The sequence below is a fragment of the Euprymna scolopes genome, chromosome 32 (assembly GCF_053919585.1).
Source record: "Euprymna scolopes isolate OS-2025 chromosome 32, ASM5391958v1, whole genome shotgun sequence".
Lineage (NCBI taxonomy): Eukaryota > Metazoa > Mollusca > Cephalopoda > Sepiida > Sepiolidae > Euprymna > Euprymna scolopes.
This window is the reverse complement of record NC_136513.1, coordinates 94534926-94555601: the sequence shown is the minus strand read 5'-3', so window position 1 is coordinate 94555601 and position 20676 is coordinate 94534926. Positions and strand designations below refer to the sequence as shown.

Sequence of the window (20676 nt, the reverse complement as noted above, 5' to 3'; positions counted from 1 at the left end):
GGAGAAATTAGTATGAATTCCAAAAATTTCGAAAAATGATCCAGTAGAAAAATAATTACAAATCAAAATATAACGAATTTTTTTATGTGAAAGAATTATGCGACCAATTCAGTATGACAAACAAGGGAGATAAACCTTGATCTAAATTGACATATTAATCGTCCACCATTTAAAAACCAACGCATTTCAGAACGTAATTGTGTTTGATTTTTGTTAGCAATACTGGATGATTATTTAGTCATTTTAAAAATTTATACTAATTTTGACATAACACGTAATACTGTTTTCCCTTTGAAATGCATCAGTTTAAAAGATTACCAATTTAAACAAACATTAGTTATTAAATCGTTATTTGAAGTTGATTTCTTTTACTTTCTCCCCCTCAAGAAAATAAAAATAAAATTGATGTTTATTATGACTTATCTTTAGTACGCTTTTCATTTTTTCTAGATCTTATGCGACCTTTTTTTTTTTTTTTAAATATATTATTTTTCCGCATCTTCAGCGGCCTTTCAGGATTTTTCACATCGCGTCCGCTGCTTTTTGATTGGTTAAAATCTAGTCATGTGACCCCGGAAAGAAAAAACAAAAAAATAAATAAACAAAAAAAAAGTTGCGTCTCTTGTCGGCGTTCGTTGCCGTCAAATTTTTTTCATACTCTTCGAACAAATATGGCCTCACTTCGTTTGTTTGGATTTTGGGGCCGATAAAAGCTGCAGTTTCTTGTCGGATTCAGTCTTAGGATGTCTGCACTCACGTACAGAATAACCAGGCTGAGTACAAGAAGGCAGAGGAGGACCAATCGTACCAAGTCGCGGACATCACAACGCAGCAAAAGTCTCGGTAAGAAAAAGTCGGAACAAAAAACTCTTTCTTCCTCCTTTTTTCCAGTATGGAAACCCAACAACGACAAAATTTAAACTAAATAAACAAATATTTAATTTAAATTCATATTTGTTAATAAAGGATATGAACTAACTGCATATTTATTTTTAACATAAGTTTTATTCTAAAACATTGGAATAAATTAACACTAATTTTTAACAACAATCAATTTAAGTAGCCACTAGGGCAATTAATGTTTGCGACGTATTTTATGTTTATTATTTATTTTAATAGTTTTTCAAGGTAGCAAATTAATAATTACAGATTTAATAATGATGAAAAATTTCAGTTTATTTTTAATCAAATAATCTTTGATTTGTAATAAAAGATTATTCGAATCGACAAGTTCGACTCAAACTGAAATAAATGACCAAATGAAGAACGCGTTTTTTGTAAACAGTCAAATTAAAACTAAATTTTTTAAAAAATAGTTTTCCTTTTTTTTTTTTAAATTAAATTTTATTCGCTTTTTAAAAGTTTACATCATTATACAACGAATAAAAGTTTAGAAATAAGTTAATTTGGCTTATTTTCGGACCGATTTCGATGCAAAACATCTGTGTTTATTTATTGGTAGAACACAAAAGGATTGTGTACGTTTTTCAACGTCATGAATTCCTTTTTCAAATGACGGTCATTCCATATGATTATTCGAATTCTTTTTAAATTTTAAAAATAAGGATGTTGCGTGATTTTTTAAGCATCCCAAAATTTCATTAAAAAACGTTGTTTTTTTATATGATCAAGTAGTGCTTATTTGAAATTACACCTACCAAAAAAAAAAAAAAAAAAAATGCAGAAAAATCTTGGCAATTCGGAATAACAACTCATTGTTCTAAGGGAGGTAATTCTATTTTACAAAAGTAGTTAAAAATGATCGTTTTTTTTTCTTACAATTACTCGAATGTATTAAGAAAAATGACAACGTCGTCGCATTTTACTTTTATTATTACTGTTTAAAACTTTACATTAAATAAAGTAGTCGAAACAAGTTTTTCTTACAATTCTTAGTAAAATAAAATTACCTCCCTTAGAAAAATAAGTTAAGATTCCGACTTGTCAATACTTACCCGTCATATTCCTAAAATCACTACTTTTTTTTTTTTAACTAAGAAAATCAAATTTTACAATTTTTTGTGATTAAAAAGTTTTAATTATTTTGAAATGAATCCAAGCAAAATCTCTGTAGTCGAATTGAATTGTCGTCCTTAAATTTTAGAATAAAACGATGGCTCCCGGACCCCCATCTCGCCTTTTCATAAAATGTGATTGCCGCAGAACGGAAACCATATTGCATGTCACTAAGAAGGTGTAAAACAAAAAATAAAACTTGATCAATTTACGTAATTTTTTTAATTCGTCCTGTGGGATATTTTGTATTTTTTTTATAAGAAGTGTAATTCTAAATAAGCACCGATTATTCTGTTCAGAGATCACCAAGGTTGTCTACGTTTTCAGCGTCCCAAATTTTACTATCGCAAAAACGATCATTTCTAAACGATTATTCGACTTTAAAAATAACCGAGGTTGTTTTACTTTATTGCAGTTTCCCAAATTCTCAAACGATCATTCTGGACGATTATTGGATCTGTTTGCATCTAAATGATTACCGAAGTGACGTTTTTCAATGTCCCAATTTCCCCTTTCAAGAAGGGCTTATTAGTATAACGTCGATTTGTAAAACTATTGACAGATAATTGAGCGCTTCTTCGGAATAAGAACAAGAATCGAAATATTGAATTTCGATTACAACCAATGATATCTACTTAATTGTCGTGTCGAAATTAGTATAACATCCAAAAATTACGAAAAATCATATTTAAATTGATTTAATTGTAATAGTATCGTCAGCTTTTAGAAAAGGAATTTGGGGCATTGCACTACTTCTGTAACTGTAATTTCAAGCGTAATTTTATAGAATCACTTCCGTTTCAAATCGACGTTTTTGTGTGTGTGTGTTTTAAAGTTTTTTCGACTGCCTGGGAATGATTTCTTATCTTTGCCCTGTAAAACCGCAGTCTAGTGACCTGAAAATAATGCGATGAAATATTGGGTATAGAAGGCCATTTGGTTAGCGCACGTATGTAAGCGGTACCCCCCCCCTCTGTATTTTCTTTTCATCTATGTTTCAATTTTTTTAAGCGAATTATTATTGAATGGATACTAGTTTACCAGATTATCAAAAAAAAAAAAAATGAAAAAAGTCAATATATAAATATTTGTAGAGGGTGCTTAGACTAAGCACTGCTTAGTTTCTAATGCAGCGTTCTAGTAAATCGATCACCCATTTTAGAACAACAACGTGTTTAGGCGAATTTTTGCGAATTTAGCCTTTTTTTAATCAATTTAGCTCTTTCTTTCTTTTTTTTTTTTTTAAGAAGATTATTTCAAAAGGCGAAATTCAAAAAAGGTTAAACTGCTAAAAACAAAAAAAAAAACAAAAAGAAATTAGCCGGAAACGTGTGATCCAAAATGGGTGATCAATTTACTAGAATTAGAAACTGAGCACGCACCCCTTACAAATATTTAAATATTGATCCCCCCCCCCCCATTGTTTTTATAATCTGGTAGACTAGTATCTATTCGATAATAATTCACTGAAAAAATATGAAAAAGAATACACACAGTGGGTGTACGTGCGCCGTTTTGTTTTATTGTTTTTATTAAATATGAGGAATCATTTCGAATTATTTTTTTAACACTTTTTTTTTTTTACTGCAAACAAGGCACAATGCCACAGTAGACTTTTTTTTGTACTAAAAATACTATAGTTGTTTCACTCAATGAATTTTCATAATTTTTGGATATATTACTATTTTCGACATGAAAATTAAGTAGGTAATATTGTTTTTGCTTATAACCATATATTTAAAAAATCGATCTGTTGACATTATCTTGTGCTTCATATTGGCCATTTTAATTTTTAAACAATGTTTACATATTTAAATCGTGTTTAGATGCATAAAATATTAACTCGATATGATTCGTCATGTAGTAATTAACAATTTATGTCTGCACAGATTTTTTTTTTTCTTGCAATCAACTCAATACTAGATTTAGTGGCTTTAACCTACGTAGATTTTGCGTATGTTTTATAATAGACTAGCGAGGGGTACCCGGCGTTGCCCGGGTGTTTGGAAACTCCGGGGGTGGGTTAAAAAAACTGTTTTGGTAGGTAAGTATGAGGATCGAACCCGAACCGTTGAGGCAAAGTTGTAAATTAAAGTGTGAAAAAAAAACAAAAAACGTGCGACGTTAACGATTGCCCCACAGTGAGATTCTAACGGAAACACGTTTGAATTTATTTAATTACTTGGATTTGGCAGGTGCCCGTTTTAATGAGTTAATGAGGTCAAGTTTGACTGCGGGATAGTATTCATTTACTGCGGAACGCTTTTTTTAAATTTTTATTTTCCCAAGATGTTATAGGATAACCCACATGCGGCGAGCGACAAATGTTGAATATTTTCCCGAAATCGAGCAAATTAAATAGACAGGCGAGCTTCATTGTTAACTGTGAGATATTACGATTTATATGTGATATAAAAAGTTTTTAAAAGTTGTGAAGCGACCGACCACTTCTGAAAAAAGCGAACACATACATACATACATACATTTTCGCATTTATATTTATAGACTAGCAAAAAAAAAGTGGTGGTAGGCAGGCAGGGTCGAACCTATACTGCGGAGGAGGAAAAGAATGTGGAAAAAAAAAAACATGACGTCTTCGCTGTTACGTCCATCGCCAAACCGGAAGTGACAAATGTATAAATTAAGACTAGTCAATTGAAAAGAGGGGATGACTTTTGAAAATATCGGCAAAAAAAAAGCGACTCTTCTCTGTAGAAAAATGCCCAGTTGAGGGTGAAGGAATTAATGTTTTAGCCAATTTTTTGATATTTGTTGTCCGAAGGGTCAAGCTTCAAAATGATACCGATCTCGTGACAATCTGTCACCTCTGTCGAAAGTTTTAAGCAGACATACATACATACATTTAAACAGGCAGGTGAGATTTATATTATAGACTAGCAGGGCTACCCGGCGTTGCTCGGGACCGTATAAACAATGAAAAAACAAAAGCAGATATTGAACATATGTTTTATTCTTAGGGGAGAGGAATCTTTCATCTCAAGTTTTAGCGTTACAAACAAACATTTGTCTTTTATATATATAGATAATGACAGGTTTTTTGGGCCCCCCCCTCGAAGATAACTGATCAGTTGACCAACTTCTAGTGGTCCGTTTGACGTGAAATTTCGATATTTGTCATCCGGGTGATGGGGCTTCGATATGATACCAAATTTGTCAAGTTTGGTTCCGTCGTTCAAAAGTTTTAGCGTTACAAACAAACATACATACATACACACAGACGTTTGGCTTTTATATATATAGATAGAAGAAAACTAGCCTGGGTTCCCGGCGTTGCCCAGGTGTTTGGAGGTGTGTGTTGAGCAAAAAAAAAAAAAAGTGGTAGTAGGCAGGGAGGCTCGAACCCATGATGTGAAGGCGGAAAAGAAAGTGAAGGTGTGTGTAAGGTGTTGGTTGAGCCCCCCCCCCCAAAAAAAAAGTGGTAGTAGGCAGGCAGGCTCACACCTGTACCGCGAAGGAGAAAAAGAATGTGAAAAAAAAAAGTGACGTGTTAGCTGTTGCGCCCATCGCCAAACCGGAAGTGATGTAGGTTTAAATTAAGGCTAGACAATAGAAAAGAAGCAATGACTTTTGAAAATATTGACGAAAAAAAAAGAGACCCCTTCCTGTAGAAAACTACCTAGTTGAGGATGAAAGAATTAATGTTTTTGGCCAATTTTTTTAATATTTGTCGTCCGAAGGGTCGAGCTTCAAAATGATTCCGATCTTGTGAAAATCTGTCACCTCTCTCGAAAATTTTTGCAAGACATACAAACATACATACATACATTTAAACACAGGTGAGATTTATATTATAGATTGGTGGGGGGTACCCGGTGTTGCCCGGGTGTTTAGAGGTGGTGTGCTTTTGGGTGAATCAAAACAAAAGAATAAGCGAAGACTTCTTACCCGGGTGTTTGTGTTGAGGTGGGGGTAAAAAAGTTTTGGTAAGTAGGAAGGATCGAACCCGAAGCCATGAGGCGAAGTTGGAAAATAAAGTGTGAAAAAAACGTGTGACGTTAACTGCTCGGTCACCAAGAAATACTAACGGAAACATATTTGAATTTATGAATTTATTTAAGTATCAAGAATTGGCAGGTGCCCATACTTATTGACTTAATGAGGTCAACTTTCACTGCGGGGCAGTTTTTTAATTACTGTGAGGCAGTTTTTTGTTTCCCCAAGATGTTGGGGGGAAACCAGCTCCCCATAAAAAGGGGATTGTCCAAATTGAATAGCAATTGTCTGATATAAGGAGAAATTCCGCATTGATCAAAGCTGATTGCTTTTGGACGTTCCCGGCAATTGCGCCGGAAGCGATGTTTTAAGCTTCGAATTAGTTTCGCTTTTTTTATACGAAAAAGCCAAATCCGCACGCGGCAATCCAAAAATGTGGAATGTTTAGCTTTTCAAAGTTGGGCAAATTAAATAGACAGGCGATCCCCGTTGTTAACTCGGAGATATGATTTAGACGTGATATAAAAAGTTTTAAGAAGGAGCGAGCTGACCGATCGCTTCCTGGAAAAAAGCCTTTTGCGGACATACACAAAAAGTGTACATACATACATACATACACACATTTTCGGTTTTATATTTATAGACTCGCAGGGGTGCCCGGGTGTTTGGAGGTGTCTGTGTTGGCAGGGGGTAAATCCAAACTAAAATGGAAATTAAAGAATAAGCAAAGTAATAAAACGGCGAACGTGATGGGAAAAAAATGAAAAAATGGCATAAATAACCATTTCAAAAGTTTAAAAATCGAAAAAAGAAATTTATCTGATACTTCGGATCGAACCTGCAATTTAAAGATAAAAGCTCTGCCACTTTGACCATTGTACCATGACTGCATGAGCGGATTTGTGTCAGTTTTTATAATATTTAAACTAATTCAAGTACACAACATCTTTTGCGCATGCGTATTTGGCTAGACTGTCATGAAGGAACAATTTTTTGTTACCGTTCCCTGTAGAAAAATGTCCCGTTGAGGGTGAAGGAATTAATGTTTTTAGCCAGTTGTTGAGGGGAAAACCAGCTCCCCATAAAAAGTGGGGGTGTCCAAATGAAAAGCAATGTTCTGATGTGACAGTTTTCACCACATTGATCAAAGCTGATTTGCTTTCTGGATGTCTCCGACAGAAAAGCCAAGGAGATGTGTTCGTTGCAATTTAGTTTCACTTTATTTATACTAAAACGTCAAACAAACCCGCAACAAAGTGAAATAGCGCGCATTTTATAAAAGTCGATCAAAATAAATCTAGACACGACGTGCGTTCGCAAATCGTAAGTATAACAATCTAGACGGTATATAAACAGTTCTAAGACATAGTAATCCCCCCCCCCCGAGAACCACAGTGAAAAAAGCCTTTTTTGGACATACAAAAAAGTAGTCAAAAACAAATATATAACAAATGTTACCAAAGGCAAGATAAGTTACCCTTCTACTTATCTGGACAAGTTTTCAGTGTTTTAACATAGTTAAAAGCATTTGAAATGCAAGTAGTGCTGAAAGTTGGTCCTGAGAATCGCTCAAAACTCAAAAATGAAACAAATTTGATAGAGATCCACTCAAATGTCAGTGATAATTGGGTGTATACTACCAGTATATTTTTATTTATTTTCGAGTTTTGAGCGATTCTTGGGTCTCTAAAGATAGCAGAGCAGTAGAAGGATTCTACTATTTTTCCAGCAACCTTGGCAATGGATTTGATTTGTGTTCCTTTTCAGATCAGGAGTAAAGGTCAAGCCCAGAAGCTTGTCAAAACATGGAGGCTCGCCAAGATGAGAGCCATTCATTTTAATTGATGCCAGATGGGCATCAGAGCGTTGACGATGTAAAGATAGAAGCTTGGTTTTAGATGCATTAAAAATAACCAACCACCTCTTTGCCTATTGTACCACGTGCTCAAGATCAGAGGAGAGAGAACTTGGTCGTTTACGGTCTTTGATGTGCTACCATAGATGGTAATGTCTACGAATGATGTAAGGATGTGATTTGGAAGATCATTAATGTTGATCAGGAAGAGAGGATTCCTGAGGGTTTCCAACATTAATAGTGAGAGCTTCTGATTTCTGCCCATCAACCACTACTCTTATGAACCTATCAGAGAGAAATGATTTAATTGAGAAGACATTTCCAGCTGGAGATCTTGTGAAGTAGAATTTTATGCGATACCTTATCAAAAGCATTTGATATGTCAAGAGCAATTGCCCTAGAGAGGAAGCTGCCATCGAGAGATTCGCTAATCCTATAAGATATAATTGTAAGCACGTCTGCTGTAGATCTAGCAGAATGGAAGCCATATTGCATGTCACTAAGAAGATTATTTTTGCTGAGATGGTTGAGTACTTCTCTATTTAACACAGATTCCAGCAACTTACTCATGACGCACACGAGACTTATTGGCCTGTACTTAGAGGGGGATGAGCGATCACCGGAATTCTTTAATACAGGGTATACTAATGAGATTTTCCAGGGTGTTGGGAAGCATTTCTCCTTAAGACAATGCTTAAATAACTTTGTAAGTATGGGTGCTAGTTCTGGTTGAAGCTTTTTAAGTTCTATAATTGGAATGCTGTCAGGGCTAATTGCTTTACTGGAATCAAGGTTCTTGATTAGCTTGGCAACATCATGTACAGATATTTGTATGCCGCATAGCATGTTTTCAGATACACAAAGAAATACTGGGGGTTGGTGGCCTTGGTTGCAAAGGGTAGAATTAGCTGCAAAGTTCTTGGCAAAGAGTTTGGCTTTGTCTGATGCTGACGAGATTATCTCCGGTCCATTGATGATAGTTGGGATAGAGCACATGCTTCTGTTCAGGATTCTATTTGCGATTTGCCAAAACTGAGGGGAACTAAGCTGCTGCTCAGCTACTTTGACTTGACGGACTAAGCATACAACTCTCTCGCATTTTTTATTACGTTTTTACAATGGTTGTTGGCAGTCCTGAAAGTGGCTTTAGTCTCAGTACATCTATTATGTTGAAAGCAATGAAAAAAGTGATTTCTATGTACAATGGCAGCAGCACATTTTGGAGAGAACCACGGCTGGCTGTTAGGTTTTGCTGGATCTTTTTCGAGGTTATAAATCGGTCTATATCTACAATTAACCATTCTGTCAGTTCTGATACTATAGAGGACACATCCTTTTTAAACATGGAATGCAGAGGTAGATCTGATATATATGTACGGAAGCTATCCCAGTCAGCCATAGAGTATCAATATACTGTACGATGGAGAGGTACATCTGAGGACTTATTACATTTTGTTTTTATCTTAACTGATACAACAGAGTGGTCGGTAGATCCCAGTGGAGATAGTATGGAAGATGAACATAGCTCAGGGCAAGTTGTGAGAAAAAGGTCTAAGAGACTTGCATACTGGCCGTCAGTGTTGGGTACACAGTTGGGTTCGTGAACAATCTGAGTGAGGTCATAAGCAATGGAGAAATCATGACAGAACCTCCCCTCGTCATCAGTCTTGTTTGAGTGGGTTAACCATTCCACATTGAAGTCTTCACAGACATGAATGTTTGCTGAAGGGTACGCAGACAGGAGGTGATCAATTTTCTCAGATATGCTTTCAAAGATAGTAACTCCGCTGTTGTGGGGGCGATAGTGCAAATATAAATGCAGTAGTGTGAACAAGTGCAACCCGGAAGCACATATAGGGTAAGTTTGGATCTTCTCTGGAGATGTCCCTACCATATGGAAAGCCGTCTTTAATGTAGGCACATACTCCATGCATATGGTGATCTTGGAGGTTGGATTTAGAAGTTAAGTTAGAGTATCCTTTAATTATGAACTCATCTAGGGAAATAGTCAGTCCAATGCTAGTTTCGCTTAGGAATAATAGGTCTGGTTTAGTCTCCTGTAATAGAGTTTAAACCTCTGGAAAGTTGGAACATAGACCTCTGATGTTGGAGAAGGAGACATAGTAGTGGGGGTCTATGTTTGAAGTTGGAGATCTGAGTTTAATCAAGTAATTTTTCTGGAAATCTTTCATGATTGAGTTTTGGGATTTGTGAAATAGGTCGACAGACTTGCTTAGAGCAAGGCAGAGAGAGAAAGTAAGAGAAAAAGAAACGAAGAAATATATATATATATATATAAAGCCGTAACAATTACCCACTAATATGGCATCGAGAGGCCTTACCAGAAGCTACTGCATGGTCCAGAATACTTTGCACCTACTGATAGGACAGCCTCCTCAGTGGTTAATCCAAGGTTCGGGTCCCTGACTATAAGCCAGAATCCGTCAACCGAGTTAAAACGTTTACCTCCAACACACTTTTCCAGCATCTCTGGCAAATATTCACACAAAATACTGCCAACTTAGAATACAGCTTTATCTTCTTACTTTGTCAGAAAAATCACTTATTGAAAAGAATGAGAACTGAGAGACAAATAAGGAGAAGCGAGAGTAACGAGAGCTGCTGATAACGCATCCACAATGAATTGTCTACTTTCCATTAAGAGAGAAAAGACTTAAAAAAAAAAAAAAAAAAAAAAAGGATTAAAGAGACTTATTAATATTTACTTAGTATAAGTTCGTAGCTCTTCTTCGAAATTAAAGATATTATTTGGAGATATCTTCCCCTCCAATATTTATGCATGAATTTATATTGTGGAATCAGCATGACACTATTAGTTATAGATTTCATTTTTTTTTTTTTTTTTTTTTTAATATTCTAGATACATTTGCATTTTAAGTGCTAACAGAAATAAACTTATAATATATTAAACAAAATAAAATAAATAAATATAATAAAAGAATTTAGCACAAAACTGGTGGGGATTATCTCGTATTGAAATATTGTCCCCTACATGTGGTCTGAAAAAGGAATACTTCACATAGGCAGCATTGAATTTAGCGTCTTTGGTCAGCAAGAAAATAAAAATAAATAGATACATTACAATAAGTAGTAATACTTTACATCTCGACACAAGAATAAGTTTGAGGTTCCCAAAATTCACACTAGAACTGTATATAAAGTGTAGTGGGTAAAGTGCTTGGTAAAATTGAGTTCTAAATGACACTTTGGAGGTTGAAGGTCCAATCTTCAGTGCGGGCGATACTAATAATACAATTGTGAATTATTTAGAACTTTTATCCGATCATGGCTGACAGATCAAGAGAAAGGTTTCGTTTGAAATTCTGTGCTGTCCCAAGTTTGACAGTTTGACAACATACACCTCTAGAAGGTCAGAGGTTACATTGTCTGCAACCTCTGATCTTTTTTGAGTGCATCTTTTTTTCAAATTCTGAAATATTTATCACATTCAGGGAGGAATTTAAATCTGAACTTTTATTTGCTAACAGTAGTGGATTTTTCTCATTCAGTCAGCCATGACTGAGTATAAATGTTATGCTATTCTTAATTATTATTACTTGTAACTTCTACCTCCAGAAAACTGTCACTTAGAACGGGTTGCTAATCAACACTTCTAACCATTAGGCCACGTGATCATGTGCACAATTCTAGTATGAATTTTGTTGTTTTAAACATAATTTTCTCTAGATGTGGAATATAACTATAGGTCAGAGGTTACACTGGACAAAACATAAATATAACAAACGTGGTGCAATGGGGAAAGGGGTGGCTGGTTAATTTTAATGCGTCTAAAACCAAGCTTCTATCTTTCCATCATCAACATTCTGATCCCTGTTTGACATTAATTGAAATGCATTGCTCGTCTTTGGGAGACTCTGTTTTGACAAGCTTCTGGGTATGACCTTTACTCCTGATCTGAAATGGAACACCTGCATCAAATGCATTGCCAAGGTCGTTGGAAAAATGTTGGGATCATTCTATCGCTCCAGTAGATATCTCACTGCCAATGCAATTCTCTACCTGTATAAGAGCCAAGTCCGTCCTACGATGGAGTACTGTTGCCACATTTGGGCACAAGCTGCTCAAAGCAGCCTACCTTGCCTTGACAGAGTTCAAAATAGTCTTTGTAGTCTAGTAGTAGATGCCCTTTTCTCTTTCCTGAAACCTCTTTCCCACAGAAAAGATATTGTCAGCCTGCCCCCACCTTTTTATCTGTACTTAAACCAAAACATGGATTCCATGAACAAAGTTTCTTTCCTAGAACTGCATGCCTGTGGAACTCAGTTCCATTTTCCTGCTTTCCAACTGACTACAATATGGTCATTTTTAAGTCCAACATAAACAAGTTCTTGATGAGCCATCCCCTTAAGTAATCCAATTTATCAAATTTCCACTATTAATGATTACTACGATATTGTCCCATTGACTACCATACACTCATTAATCCTTATCCTCGAGTGGCCTCCAGGCCTTGATAAGTGGTGACTCCTTTGTTTAAAAAAAAAAAAAAAAATTTAAGCTGGAAATAATAATAATAATAATGATAATAATAATAGGTCTGGTTTAGTCTCCTGTAATAGAGTTTAAACCTCTGGAAGGTTGGAACATAGACCTCTGATGTTGGAGAAGGAGACATGGTAGTGGGGGTCTATGTTGGAAGTTGGAGATCTGGGTTTAATCAGGTAATTTTTCTGGAAATCTTTCATGATTGAGTTTTGGGATATGTGAAATAGGTCGACAGACTTGCTTAGAGCAAGGTATAGAGGGAAAGTAAGAGAAAAAGAAATGAAGAAATATATATATATATATATATATATATATATATATATTTTGTAGCACATAAGGTAAAGCCGTAACAATTACCCACTAATATGGCATCGAGAGGCCTTACCAGAAGCTACTGCATGGTCCAGAATACTTTGCACCTGGAATAGTCAAAATAATGCAAATTATTGATCGTTATTTCATAAAATTCTGAAATATTTCTCTCATAAACTGCTTCAGACAAGTGTTGTCCTCTACATCATCTCATCCACCCTTTTTACATTATTTTATGCTTAGCATATTTTCCAACCTTATCAGCTATCCAATTTTCCGATAAAACCTGGTCTAAATGACCTTGCAAATAGAGAACAAGTATGCACCTATTTGAAATTACAACGAACATAAGTCTTAAACTGTTCCTTGGATCTGCTCCAACCAACCACTGGCTGGTGATGACAGATTACTCATCATAATTTATATTAATTTACTTTAATATCAGAATTGATATATGTACGCTATTGTCATTATTTCCACTTTCCCTCATGCAAATAAAAAGTTTAGGCACAAGATGAGTTTTTATGTGGGAGGGAGTTCATCCAAAAGGGTGATTCTGGATTGGGAGCAAAAATAAAAATTGTCCTGGCTTAGGATTTTTCATCCGACCAAGGATAAAACTAATACTATACTGATCCTAAGCCAGACAGGCTGAAAGACTATCATCCATAAGACTATTTACACTTTTTGCTCAGAGAAAAGTGTAGTATCTGTTCTGATACTACACTTCATCTTTTTTGTCTTTGATCAGTGAGGGAGAAATTCTTCTAGACTGAGGCAATTAAAATTTTTTGTTTCAACCCAGACTGTTTCTTTTTTGTGGAACTGGTTTTTTTTTTCCCACTATTAAAAACTGACCTTGTGTCTAACTCTGCCCTTGTGAGGAGGTAAATAAATGTGGACTCTGTCATTTCTAAAGTAAATCTTTTTTTTAATTTTGATTCATTTTTTTTTTTTTTTTATTATTGAAACACTTTGGACATGAATGAAATATTTTGCATCTCTTTATTTAAAACAGTTACTCCTTCATAAAAGATGGAAACATTTTAATATAAGATTCTAAAAATCAAATGCTGATTAAAGTGCGGATGCAAAGCAACAATGCTTTATTATCCCCCCCCCATTAAATCGCTGATGATCCCAATAACAAAGGAAGGTCAAAAAGCCACAATGGCTGACCCCTCCCCTGTCACCTTCTCTTCCCAGCTTACACAATAAATACAAAAACAAAAAAAATGTAAAAAGCTATCAACTATGACTGACTTCACTTGAACAATAAAAACAAGAAAAGGATAATAATTAAGTAGCAACAATTTTTTCTAACCCCTTTCCTCCCACAGAAAAAGAATCTGTAATATCTGCCCCCCCCCACCCCAACAAAATATAATTCTTACTACTTCTCGTCTCTTGCAAAAAAATTTCTTTTTTAATTCTATTAAAGGAATTAAATCTGCCAAAATGCATTTCTGTTTCTTCATAAACAAGTCAGCAATTTTAATCTTAAAAACAATGAATGTAATCATTTGAGATATGAAAAGAAATTTGCAGTATGTAAAAAAACTGTTGGATAGAAAATGTAAAATACTGTTGGATAGAAAATGTAAAATACTGTTGGATAGAAAATGTAAAAAAAAACTGAAAAGAAAATGTAAAAAAAAAACTGAAAAGAAAATGTAAAAAAAACTGTTGAAAAGAAAATGTAAAAAAAACTGTTGAAAAGAAAATGTAAAAAAAAACTGTTGAAAAGAAAATGTAAAAAAAAAACTGTTGAAAAGAAAATGTAAAAAAAAAACTGTTGAAAAGAAAATGTAAAAAAAAAACTGTTGAAAAGAAAATGTAAAAAAAACTGTTGAAAAGAAAATGTAAAAAAAAAACTGAAAAGAAAATGTAAAAAAAAACTGAAAAGAAAATGTAAAAAAAACTGTTGAAAAGAAAATGTAAAAAAACTTAATAAAATTAAGTTACATGAAACTAATGATTTGATTGGAAAATATAAAAAACTAATAGTTAATTAATGAGATATTCTTTTGCAAAGCAATGCATAAATTAGTTATGCAATCAACTACATACACATGATCAAAATATTCAAAAGCTATTTGTCTTCTGTTGCAAATATGTATGTAGCATTTTAATCTCAATTGTCAGTGTGATCAATGGCTCAACTTTATGAGGAAACTTCACTAATTTCACCACACTGCACGCTGTAACCCAAGAGAGCACATTCATGAAGCAATAGCACAAGAACCATTCCAAGGCTGGTGAAGATGCCCAGGAGGCCAGCTGAAGACCTGGTTACACACCATCAAAGCCAATGTCAAGCCTAGCTCAGGTCCACGGATCTACGGTGTTCATCGATGGTCCTGAGAGTGGCTGCCCATCACTATTTTGGCTGCTGCAGATCATCATGCGTGGTTTGCCTTCATTGAGAATGCTGTGTGTTCCATGGGATGAGCCATCTAAACCCGTCCTAGGTTAGTCATCTTAAGTCAACTTTATAAATAGCTATATATTAATACCATAATGCTTTTTAACGTATGTACGTGTGTCACGGTTTCTAGATTATAAATTATTCGATTGGGTGATCCTATTTATTAAAAACATAGGTGATAATATATTACGAACATTAAATTAGTAAATAGATATTCGCTAATTTAATGTTCGTAGTATGTTATCACCTATCTTCCTTTTTAATAAATAGGATCTCCCGATCACTGAAGATGCAATGTAAACAACAAAAAAAAAAAAAATGTCGCTTTTGGGCCGTACTTGAAACTAAAATATACCTTCTTGGTCTTCTGGCTAGGATCCAGGGGTAGTATCTGTTCTGTCTAAAGATGGTATAATGATATTGTGGGATTTCCATACGTGCTGGGCATCCATACAATGGGAATATGTCACAGATTCCTATAAGGATATTGGAGATAAACTGTAATAAGAAGATATATTCTGACACTACATTAATCAGATTACTAAAAGGGCTACAATTATATCATGAGGGTCTCCATTTACAGAATTCTCAACAGTAGTATATTGCATATGAAAGATACTGCTGTGGAATTTCTACAGGTCTTGCTAGTATTTTAACTGACTATATCTATCTAGCATTGTCCAACAATAATTTTACTTTCATTTTTATTTTCGATTTTTAATAGCATTTTCAAAGTTAAATTTAATTATTACAATATCATTTGAACATTACATTGTTATTTGAATCAAATTGTTTCAAAATATGAAACTAGGATTGATAATTTCTAACTATCTATCCTTGTAGGACAGAAAAAAACTTGTCCTGTAGTAGGTTTTTGATGAATGTGACTTTTTTTTTTTTTTTAAACTGCATCGATTAGACTGATTGTCTGGAGAATCCAGAAAACAATTTTACTGACTTCCTTTCCATGATACCCCATACAATGGCCTGCTAATAGCATCCTTCTCTGTTGCTCTTTAACGATGCTGGTAGTAAATCTTTGTATAATTGCAAGTTAATGGTGTGGTTCTTCTAAGATATGTTGCGGGCCATCCTGAACATTTGTGTATAGCATCTGTTCAGTGCCGTTGTAAGGGTCTATGCCTCAGCACCATACAGTAGCACCATTTTAATGATGATTACGAAACAATCCAACTGGTTATCTATAAATATAAAAGCGAAAATGTGTGTATGTATGTATGTATGTATGTACGCTTTTCCTCGATGTCCACAAAAGGCTTCTTTCAGAGAAGCGCTCGCTCGCTCGCTTCACAACTTCTTAAAACTTTTTATATCATCTATAAATTGTAATATCTCACACTTAACCACGGAGCTCGCTTGTCTATTTAATTTTATTGACTTTCAAATGTTAATTATTCCACATTTCCCGCATCGGCACACGTTACATTCGGTTTTCGGTATAAACAAAAAGCGAAACTCGACTCTAATCACAGGCCCAGAGCCAGTGGTAAGTAACGTTTGGTCAATGTCGACTTCGTCATATCAGACGGTAGCTTTCATTTCGAGACGAGGGAGCGGGTTTTTAAAAACAAACAAACCGATTTATTGACCTCATTAAAAACTGTCCCGCACAAAATGCTAACTGCTGAATAGCTATCGGCGTCACGTCAAGCAAAAACGCGCACCTGTTTTTTTTTCACACTTTACTATTTTCCAACTGTGCGTCGTCAAGGCTTTGTGTTTTTTCACGGGCACCTATTTTTTTTTTCACACACACCTACAAACACCCGGGCAACGCCAGGTACCCTTCGCTAGTCTATAAATATAAAAGCAAAAATGTGTGTTTGTTTGTATGTGTGTTTGTATGTCTCGTAAAAACTTTCGACACGGGTCACGGATTTTCACCAGATCGGTATCATTTTAAACTTCCAACCTTCGCCCGACAAATATCGAAAAATTGGCCAAAAAAGTTAATTCCTTCACTTTGAAATCAGTAGTTTTCTACAGGGGGGGAGGTCAGCAAAAACAGTCCTCTCATGACGAGTTCGCTTCTGCACATGCGTCATACGACGTCGTAACCTGATTTACTTTAAATATTTAAAAAAGCGACACAATTTCAGCGACGTCGTCTTAGCTCAGTTGCTTAGAGCGCGGCCTCATTATCTAAACGTTTTGGGTTTGAATCGTGGTGTGAGATGTCATTTTTTTTTAAATTTTAATATTGAAACAGGGTTATTTAAGCCATTTTTCAAACGTTCGTTTTTCTGTTTTTTTTACTTCGCTTATTCTTAGATTTTCATTAACACTCCCCAGCCCCGCCCGTCCACACACACACACACCGAAAAACACCAGGGCAACGCCGGGTACCTCCCGGGGTTATTTAAGCCATTTTCCATGTGTATTTTTTTTGTTTTTATTTTTCAGATTTTTTAAAGAAGTTTTAACGTTCGCTTTTCTGTTTTCTTTTTCACGTTTTCTTTTGTTTTTCCCATTTTTACATATAACATCGTTTGTTTGCCTTATGTTAGTTTTTTTTTGTGTTTTTTTTTTTAAATATATACTTTGATTATTATGTTTTGATTAACACCCCGTCCGAGCACATGCACCTCAAAACACCCGGGCAACGCAGGGTACCCCCCGCTAGTCTATATATATAAAAGGCAAAATGTGTGTGACCATTTCATGTATGTCTCGCAAAGGCTTTTTTCGCCGACGCCCCCGGGGGAGTTACGATCGCTTAGAACTGTTTATATACACCCTAGATAATAATATCTAGGATTTGGGAACGCGTGTAGCGTCTAGCTTTATTTACATCGATTTTTACAAAATTAATGCTATTTCAGCCCGTCTTGTGTTCGTTCAGCTTTTTCGTATAAAAAGCGAAACTAATTCAAAAGCTAACAAGCTGTCCTCGGTATCGTGGCGGGAACGTCCACAAGCAATCGGCTTTGATCAATTTGGGGCTAAACTCCTTATATCAAACAATTGCTAATCCCCTTTCACTTGGGGAGCCGTTTTGCCCCCCTCCCCCATCATCTTGAGGAACCATCATCTTGGGGTAGCGAAAACTGCCCCGCATTGAAACAAAGTAAATAAACCTCAAAAAGCTGTCCCGCATTAAATAAAATACTGCTACGTCATCTCATAACGCTCCCACGATAACCTCATTTAGCGGCTATCTGTCAATCAAACCTCTTTCACTTGCTTTATAAGCTTTAACTTAACACTCTAATCAATTCCTCTTACTCCTGGTCTAGACTGTTAAGTGGTTGGCGTTTGTTTCACCCCTGCGTCCAAGCTTCCGGGTTCAATCCCGCCTCCCGACCAAAACTATTTTGTTTTTTTTCTTTTACATCTTTAAACACTTGGGCAACTTTTTTTTTTTTTTTTTTTTTTTTTTTTTTTTACTTCGCTTATTCTTTAGTTTATCCCCACCCCCTCCTATACACATACGTTTTTTTTTTTTGCTATTTTTTAACATCATTTCAGGGTTATTACCCCCCCCCCATACACACCCCCTACAAACACTCGGGCAATGCCGGGTAACCCCCGCTTGTAATCTATAAATATAAAAGTGAAAATGTTTGTATGTATGAGTGTGCACTTTTTCTGTATGTCCGCGAAAGGCTTTTTTCGTTGGCCTTCTGGGTCGGCTCGCTCCTTCTTAAAACTTTTTAAATCCCGTCTAAATCCTAATAACTACGACTTAAGAACGGGGGGTCGCGGCTATCTTTAATTTGCCCGACTTTTACCAGCTATTTTTGATCGCCACGTCTTCGAAAAGCAAATGATGGGGCGGGCGAAACAGTAACTGGCTTACAGCGCATAACTAGGTCAAACATCACGCCACTTACCTTCCTCGCACCTGTATATTTCACTTTATAAATGTTAACTTAACATGCTTATCAATTCCTCTCCCCTCGTGGCCGAGATGGCTAGGTCTCTGGGTTTTTTTTCCATTTCCTTTCCACCTTCGTGTCAAGGCTTCAGGGTTCAGTTCTACTTTCCTACTAAAACTTTTTTGCTTTTACGCCTCCAAACACCCGGCCAACATTTCTTTTTTTTTTTTTTTTTTTTTTTTTTTAACACACACCTCCAAACACCCGGGCAACGCCGGGTACCCCCGCTAGTAGAATTATAAATAGTCAGTTAGAAACATATTCACAACAAAAGCTTGACTGGCTACATCTTTATCAACGATCTCACAAATCACATTCTTAGATCATTTGTTGACACTTATGCAAATGACACTACGGTCTATGGCAACACTTCACAGGCCTGCAATGACCAAAGCTCTCTTTTCTCACCTTGAGCATGTATTGCAGCAGGGAAAAAACATGGCTAGTTAATTTTAATGCATCTAAAACTAAACTTCAAACTTATCACCACTAACACTCTGATCTCCATTTGACTCCAATTGAAGTGAATGGTTTTTGCCTTGAAGAAAGACCATGCTTTGGCAATTTTCACTCCTGATCTTTAAATGGAAGGCTTACATCAAATCCATTGTTAAGGTTGCTGGAAAAATACTATTCCAGAAGGTATCTCACACCCAACTTGATCCTCTATTTTTATGAGCCAAATATATCCTACAATGGAATATTGTTGCTACATCTCAAGAGAAGCTGCTCAGAGCACTCTTTTCTGCCTTGACAGGGCACAAAATCAGCTTTGAAATCTAGTGTGAGATGTTATCTTCTCCTTCCTGCTATCTTCCTCACAGAAGAGATGTAGCAAGTATATTTCTGCTCTATTATTATTTTCATGGCAGGTGCTCGATTGAACTTCAATCTATGATCCCTCCTATAAAACATTCATGACAAACACTCACCTAACTACAACCACTGCCAACAATTTCTTACTTTCTGTCTGTACCTAAAACTAAACAAAAATTCCATGAGCAAAGTTTCTTTCCTAGAACTGCCTGTCTTTGCAACACAATACCACAGGGCTGCATCCCAGTTGACTATAACATGATTGGTTTCAACACATTTAAAATGAATTGTTGACTCTAAAAGAGTTAACAAAGATTTATCAACAACGTTATTTTCTACAACTAAAAATGAACACCGTCTGGAAACAGTTGTTGGATACCATTGTGTGTAGTCTTTCTTTGGAATATGATTTGAAAATAATTTTAATCGTAAGATGGTCATTCCAAAAGTAAAGCCTCAAAAACTAAAATGTTGAAGAGCTATGAAAGTGGGAGTGGTGCCATTAAAATGAGTGACCTTTTATGAATATTCCATTTTTTGAATATTCCGTTAAAGTTATCTTTTACATCTCAAATACTGAGTTAATAAAGAAGTTGAGGATATAATTTTCCTCTCCCCAATTGACTATTTAAATATAGTATACTTTTCTTGGTTTTTATCAGATTCCAAGACAAGAATTCCTCTAGTCTGGTGAAGTATCCAGCTTCATTTTGTTACTTGAGGTAACATCACTTGGAGAAAGTACACCATTTCTCATGGGTTATCCATACTGAGAAGATCTTATTTGGGCTACGAATATTTCCTGTGATTTTGAATATTTCATCAAGTTTTACTTGTAGAGAAATGTATCCTCGTGCCAGGTTGACCTG

General features: G+C 35.4%; 1 protein-coding gene across 1 annotated transcript in view; it reads left to right on the top strand.

The window, feature by feature from the left end:
* Window positions 1-574: 574 nt before the first annotated feature.
* LOC145256506 (F-box only protein 11-like) overlaps window positions 575-20676 on the top strand; it is an 84720-nt gene continuing 64618 nt past the window's right edge. The window contains exon 1 of the mRNA XM_080115477.1: window positions 575-843. Coding sequence (XP_079971603.1) covers window positions 744-843 — 100 coding nt within the window. The 5' untranslated portion in view covers window positions 575-743. The remainder of the gene's footprint in view (window positions 844-20676) is intronic.